The sequence below is a fragment of the Dermacentor albipictus genome, chromosome 3 (genome assembly GCF_038994185.2).
Source record: "Dermacentor albipictus isolate Rhodes 1998 colony chromosome 3, USDA_Dalb.pri_finalv2, whole genome shotgun sequence".
Taxonomy (NCBI): Eukaryota; Metazoa; Arthropoda; class Arachnida; order Ixodida; family Ixodidae; genus Dermacentor; species Dermacentor albipictus.
The window spans coordinates 66,723,077-66,730,938 of record NC_091823.1 but is presented as its reverse complement, the minus strand read 5'-3'; the positions used below and the strand labels follow the sequence as shown (position 1 = coordinate 66,730,938).

Below are 7,862 nucleotides of genomic sequence, written 5' to 3'. Positions count from 1 at the left end.
ACTGCGATTTGTTTCACACTTATGCGCCGCACAATTAAGTCAGAACTTAAAGGGGTAGGTAGGCTGAATGGCACAAGTTTTAACGTAATATTTTAGAAACGGGAGCAGGTATACACATCAAATTTGACGAGCTGACAAAAATGCCCCTGGGTGTAGCATAAGATCCTTCTACTATCTTATACTATCTTATGCCACTGTGTGTGTGTGTGTGTGTGTGTGGCTACATGGCTTACCCTTCCTGTGGCCCACTCCCAAAATTTCAGGTGTGTTTAATTATACAATGTACCTTTTCCCTGCAACCACAAAGAGGAATGTGATGATATTAGACAGTTATTTACATACCCATAGATTATATCTGAACTAAAGAGATATATCCTCCTTGGAGTTTGTGTCCAAAACAATAAAATCACTGCATGCAAAGAGCCACAGAGCATCTTGCAGTGTAATTTTTTTCAGTATTATCATTCATAGCATCAACGTTTTTTTTTTCTAGTTCAGGATATTTATGACTGGTTGTAGTACATGAGCGCAAAGTTTCACAGGAATTGGAATAATATTTTCTGAAAACATAAAACGCGCAATTTGAGAGAAAATGAAGTTTTACGTTCGCATACTGCTTGTGGATCGTGCCATATTCTGGGCAAGTACATAGTACGCTTGAAACTCGAAACAGAAGCGACCACGATCGGAATGATGGGAGCAAGTAGAGTGTACTACAGGTTTTCCCGCTCACATTAATTCAAGCGCCAGCTATTTTAGTCCAAGCGCCAGTCAATTTAATCCAGGTGTCACACGTTTAATCTCATTGCCAAATAAATTATTCTACGTGCCACGTATTTTAATCCTAACCCCAGAGAATTTAATCCAAAGATGCACTTGCGGAGCTCTTCTAGGAAGTGCAAAATAATGACGAATTGTTATACTTTTGCGCCGACCAAAAATAACTGAAGAGACTTCTTGAAGAGTTTTCCTGTGACAACAAAAATGCGTTTCCCGCGCGATACATCATAGAAATAATGAACTGTTATGCACATCATATTATTGCCATGAACAGGTCCTGCAAAATGCAACTATTTGATGGCTTTGCTGACAGGCACTAAAACAAAGGGACATCCAGCAACAAACCGTTGATTTCTAAAGATGATAAAAACAGGCTGAAAAGAGCGTCACGTGACATCTCACTTTTTTTTTTTTTTACAAGCCCCGTTGACATGGAAGTCAAATGAACGAGCTTCGAACAATCTCTGCGATTATTACCATGTAGCGCATGTCCGATCATGCGGCAGAGGGTGTCACAGAATCTCACGTAACATTCGATCACCAGTCTATTCCTGATTTCCAACCATATTGACATGAATATCAAACGATCGGGCTTCGAAGGAGCTCTGTTATAGTACCCCCGCAGGGCACATCAGACAAAATGGGTATCATGTGACATGGGTACCATACGAACGAGAATCGCACAAAATCAATGCAACGGTACGAACGTAGTGAACGTCAGATAAGACGGGTAAGGGTGTCACGTGACCTTACGCATCTTTCGCTAGCCTCATTCCCAACCATATTGACATAAATATCAAGCCAATGGGCTGCGAAGAAGCTCTGCGATGGTACGCGCGTACCGTACTAGTGCACACAGCAGAATTCTGGCTGGTAGCTTACCTGACATAAAAAAAAGATTGTTGAAAAATGTAGATTCATTGATTATACCGGCACTAACGTATGTGGCAGAAATTTTGAGCTTAACAAAGAAGCTTGAGAACAAGTTAAGGACCGTGCATAGAGCGATGGAACAGAGTGGTGTGGATCAGAGAGCAAGTAGGGATAGCCAATGTTCTAGTTGACATTAAGATATAAAAAAAATTGCAGTTCCGTCGGAAAGGCGAAGCCCCGATTACGATGGGAAATTAGAAGACAGCTGTACGAAGTAAGGATAATAGTTTTATCGCCGTATAAACTTGTAAACATTCGCTTACTAACCAATTAAGAATGATAGAATGCGTAAGCGTGACTCAACGAGCACGTAGAAAGAAACAGACACACTGAGACAGCACTGTCTTTGTGTGTCTGCTTCTTTCTACGTCCTTGTTCAGTCGCGCTTGCACATTCTATCATGGATTCAACCCAACCAGCCCGCCAACGTGTTTAAGTTAACCAGCACGGTGTCACGCGCGCACTGGTAAACATAAACACACATCGCTCGATGAGAGCGGAAACTGCCTGTGAAAACGCTGGAATTAGTAATCGCGGCAGCATCTGTCGCTTCAACGCGTACAAAATGTCGAAATCACAGCGCATACGAAGCGCATACCGGCACTATGCAAACATCGCAAATCGCTTGGAAGATGAGGCGCGCGTGGGCGCGCCCTTTAGCCACGTCAAAGAGCGCTTTCAAGAGAGAGAGAAAAAACTTTATTTTCATGTTGGCTGGTATGGTGGAATTGCCCTCAGTCCTGCGCCTCGCTTGCGGCATTCTTCAGTGAAGCACTGATAAACGCCGCAAGGTACCATTGGTCATCGGCGCTGGCTGCTTCTGTCAGCCACCCGGCATGGGGTTTAGGGGAAAGATTTGTGGGGGCAGGAAGGGGAGGTGGGGAGCGCTTTCAAGACACACGAGCGCCGGCAACGCGTTCCTACGGCGTCCGCGATTCGCGAGACCAACTCCGTAGTAGACGTCGCGGTTGCCTCCACTCTGTACGGCGCGGCGGGCGAGGAGGACATCGAGGCACCATGGCTACCGCCGGAGAACAACAGCCCTCCTCCCTCGCCTCGCCCTCCTCCCTCGCCTCATTCCCCTGCCTCGCACGCCACAGGAGAGGGTACGCATCCGGGCTGCGTTCCTCACTCGCGCACGCAAGATTTAACCGCGTCCGCCAGCTCACCCTTATACGCTTTCACTTATACAAAACCTCACAGCCACAGCCACGGCTGAAATGTGCCTGGTGTGTCCATATAATTGCTATCACAATAAAATATGGAGCTGGGCAGGCCATGTAATGCGTAAGGCAAATAACCAGTGGACCATTAGAGTTACAGAATGGGTGCACAGAAAGGGAAGCACAGTCGAGGATGGCAGAAAATTAGGTGGGGTGATGAAATTAGGAAATTTGCAGATGCAAGTTGGAACCAGCTAGTGCAAGACAGGGGTAATTGGAGATCGCTGGCAGAGGCCTCCGTGCTGCAGCGGACATAACAATAGGCTTACCATGATGATTCTCTCTCCAGTGTTGGGTGTGACAGTCCCCACATACATCTTCATACACTTCTGAGCATCATGGCCAAAGTGCCTGTGGGTAACATAATGCACAATTATACATGGTGATCTCTTTTGTGTATGTTGTCCTCTTGCGACAGAGACAATGCAGTGTTTTGCCCAACATTACTATGGAGCCTGCTCCCAAACAACTCAGATCTGGAGAAAATGCCAATTCTTCCACCTTTAGGTGACCAAGGCCAGGCCCAGGTACAGTACATTAAGGTCATCAGTCACCTATGTGCAACTAATTGTCTAAAACTTCACCTGCTCTGCTATATATAGTGCGATTGATTGCACTAGCCTAACAACGTCATCAGACGCATTACGCAAAGGACAGAATATTTTCACACAGATAATTGAAGCAGTACATGAACAAGGCTTTATCCATTTGACGGTCAGCTCCTACATGGCCACTAATTGCTTGATCACCTTGATAGTTGCCAGCACGTTTCAGATGACAGGGTCCTGTTGCTGAAGTTACCTTGCTGAACAAGGGCATGCTGAAGTACTTCCTTGAATGGGCAGATGCACCTGCAAGCAACTTAGATTGCTGAGCACCTGATAAATCTTGGGCTAATGACGCAAGCCAAGCAGTGTGGGATGAACAAAAACCAGAGTGGGATCCAGCCTTTTCTTACACTACTATGAGATTGTGAGAAAACTTGCAGTGTTAAAAAATCTTGCAGCGTAAGCCAATGTAAATTCTTAATGCAGGGGTTTATTTAGGCAATGCAGACATTATTCCGGGCCTGAAAAGACACCATAACATGAAGCACTCCTGTAACATGAAGTTCCATCACAATTTTAAAAAAAAATGTATATTCATTCAACAAGTCTTATCTGATAAGTGCATGTAAGGTCAACTGCCACAATGACTAGCACAATAACAAATAAAGATTTAACTTTAAAGAAATGCCTACTATTATGCTTCACAACAGCAAATAGTGTATTTGGCATCTTTGATGCAAAACAAATGTTAACATCCTAGCTGCCAACATCCTCTTTTCTGTACACTGTATATAAAAACATGGTCTGCTTGACGAAATATAACATGACTTCTGTACATATTTACAAAAGATCTAGCAACCTTTTCCTTTACGAAAATATCAAACGTGCGTTCACTATATAGCTTTCACATGCTGTCGACCCACTTGATGATTTCTGTCTCGCATTCTTGTTGCATGCACATAATAAACTTCTTGCGAATATCAGCAAGCATGTGAAGAATGTGCAACTGTATAACTGCAAAACCATTAATTTCAGGAATTTGAGAGAAGGGAATCATTTTTGTCTGAAGCCGTTGGACAATTGGCATTGGTGAACTGCACTGTGTATGCCAAAAAAAAAAAAACCTATCTTCCTCCATCCTTTTCAGGCACTGTCTTTACAGTGCACAGATTATACTTACAGTTTCTCATAATTTTGTACATAACCTGTGTAGCACATTGTAAGGGAGACAACAAACACCGGCATGAAAATTGTCCCAAAAGGCTTTTTTCAATGCAAGTTGAAATTGTGTTGGCTATGGTGCCTGCTACATAGCAGAGGCCTATGTTGAACAAGATGACAAAAGTCAATTTTTTATGTAAGTGTACAGTTGTTGACACCTAGCAAAATCTTATCTTGCATGTTCTGGACTAAACTTCCTTAAAGCACCAGTACATACCAGTCTGCATAAACCCTTCTAAGTCAATGTTTTATTTAATTGTTGACACTGTGCTACATGCCAAAAGATGCCAAGGACATGGCCCTGTTAAATAGTATATTCCAGGTGCTTAGTTCACTCCGAAAAGGTTGCAGACTTAACTAATCACTCAGACATGTTAGAAAACTAGCTTTTTTACCAGAACCGTCCATACTATGAATCTATTGCCTTTCGAGTGCCGCTGAACACTTTAAAATCTCTGGTAATCAATCGTATGCATTGCTTTGCTAGTGCAATGCTGTGTTGCTACATTCATTAGTTATTTTTCTGTTATTGTGTACTGAAAGTTAACCTTGGTTTGCTCTCGTATGGTGTTTCTTCTCTTTTTTCTTGTCCTGACAAGGAATATGCCTATGCACTCATGGTTAAGGCCCAGACTCGCATAACAAAATGAATGAATAAATGTTGTGCAACTACAATAATTAAGAAAAACAGTTAGCCAGGCTTTTAAGAAAGGAATACTGAGTGTTGGGCTCTCCCACAAGAATGCTGAACTCAATGTTTCCATTTGTTGAATTTGAACCAGCCAGACGTCACCAATGTGCAGTATGCTATAGTGAGAAGCTTGTGCAGTGACACAGTGGAAAGGTAAAATAATAAATTTGTTGCAAAAGCCGGGACAGGAGTACTGAGATGAAATTTTAGGCTTTCCTTTTTTTTTGTTAAAATGATGGTCCAGTACTTCAAAACTATAGAAATAATACCGGCAAGCCTTAGAATGCCCTAAGTAGTTTATACTATAATAGTTTCCCTATGATAACAGTTTTGTTTTTGTTTACCCGAAGGTGTATGTGTTAGTGCTTTCATGATGTTGAAGGTGGTCAAGTGGGAAAAGGGATGTGTGCAACCGAAAGACACGCTTCGAAAGGGAAAAAAAAAAAGGCCCACAAAGCTTAATATGTGCAAAGATAACAAGAACATGACAGAGAAACCTGGCACCTCAATATGAAACATTGACAGTTTGTGAGTGAGTGCTTCAGTGCAAATTTCAGCAAAAACCAGAATATTTCCTTTAATTGCACAGCCAATAATGCTTTCCAGCCATGTTGCTTCAATAAACCTAGGTACTATAATGAAAGTGACTTTTCAATATGGTCATTATTCTCCATGTTTAAAATCACTGGATGGTGCCTGCTTTAATGAGCCCCAGCTGGCCCAAAGCAATCAAGAGGACATCCCGCCCTCTTACAACATCCCTCATGACCAGACTGACTTTGGGGTATAGCCTTATTACTCCAAGGACAAAGTCGGCAGTGTGAAAGCAGTGGCAGATCGCAGCAACATGTAGTTTCCCATGACAAGACAAAAGACTCTCTTTCCCTCAATCACATACAAAAATGCAGCACAGTCTCATCACACTGAGGCACGATATGCAGGCTTCCATTTAGAGCACTTTAGGTCCTCGCGCCCGAGCTTGAGAGCACACCTGGCAGTCTTGAAATTAGGTGCTTCAGGAATGCTGATGAGCAAGACGCAACTGTCACCAACACACACTGGTTGCAGCAGAGTTTGCGCAGTGCGTAGTTACTGTGCAGTCTTGTGAGGACGACCCACGAGAGATGAAGCGATTCACACACACGTCTCCCTCACTTCTTTTAGATCTTCCGAATGTAGTAGGTCTCAGGTTATGCCATAGCCTGGAGTGACATGAATACCCAATGCTTCCAGGTGTTTGGCTGCCGGGATGAAAAAACAACAAAGCATTGCTGAGGAATGAGTGCAGATTATGCAAAAACTCTTCCTTGATATCATGCATCACTCAAACTCACACAGACATGTCTTGGAAACACATTTGTCTGATTACTCAACTCAGGATTCAGAAACTTAGGCTTGTTGCAGCTTGCATGCCATCACAAAAACATGTTTCCTTTAATGGAAATTTCACATGCACTCTCCTCCAACTGCAACTCTGAAATATGCAGCGATTCTCCACCAGAACCATACCCTCTCCACATCTCTTTGCAGTGCCTGCATATGTTCTCTGCATCAATACTCATATCTCTGCAGTCTTGTCCTCCAAACACCAAGTTTGGAGGCGTCTGTGGACAGTTATCTCATAGTAATGTAATCGTAAGAACGTATTATTTCATATTAATGTAGTAGTACAAATCTCTCAGGTTTGTATGACTACATTACTATGCCTTGTGGCTTACGGTACAAACTTCCAAGTTTGTTCCAAATTAAAGAATTGTTAACAACTGCAAGTTGCTTGTGTATTGCACAATACACATGTGCACCAGGTCTAAAATATAAAAGTAAGGCAGTAAACTGAAAACAAGAAAATTATTGTTAAGTTCAGTAAATATGTAATTAGGCAATGAGTAACTTTCTTTTTTTTTATAACCTACGGTGTTATGTGCTATAACCATGATCTGATCATGAGGCACATCGGAAAAACTTTTACTACCTGGGGTTTTTAACATGCAACCGATGCACGGTATGCAGGCATTCTTGGATTTTGCCCAAATCGAAACACAACTGCTGCAGCCGAGATTTCATCCTGCAAACTCATGCTTAACAGCATAACACCATGACCACTAAGCCACCACAGCCATATTTAATTAATAAGAATTTCCGGGGTTTTATGTGCCAAAATCATGATCTGATTATGAGGCACACCGTAATGGGGACTCCGGATTAATTTTGACCACCTGGAGTTCTTTAACATGTACCCAATGCATGGTAGATGGTCGTTTTTGCATTTTGCCCCTATTGAAATGCAACCGCCACAGCCATGATTCGATCCCGTGACCTCGAGCTTAGTAGCACAATGCCAAAACCACTAAGCAACCACGGCATGTTGCACAGTGGTTTTTAGGCAATGAGTACCAATTTGAAATGCTAGTTTGGGAGAATATAGAGTGGTTGGAAGAATTATGCAATACAAGCAAAAATGGGAGC

General features: G+C 42.6%; 1 protein-coding gene across 1 annotated transcript in view; it reads right to left on the bottom strand.

Annotated features, from left to right (window-relative positions):
- Positions 1-6,246: 6,246 nt before the first annotated feature.
- The window catches only part of LOC135905555 (cell adhesion molecule Dscam1-like), a 537,047-nt gene continuing 535,431 nt past the window's right edge, over positions 6,247-7,862 (bottom strand). Inside the window, exon 29 of the mRNA XM_070536452.1 lies at positions 6,247-6,637. Coding sequence (XP_070392553.1) covers positions 6,582-6,637 — 56 coding nt within the window. The 3' untranslated portion in view covers positions 6,247-6,581. The remainder of the gene's footprint in view (positions 6,638-7,862) is intronic.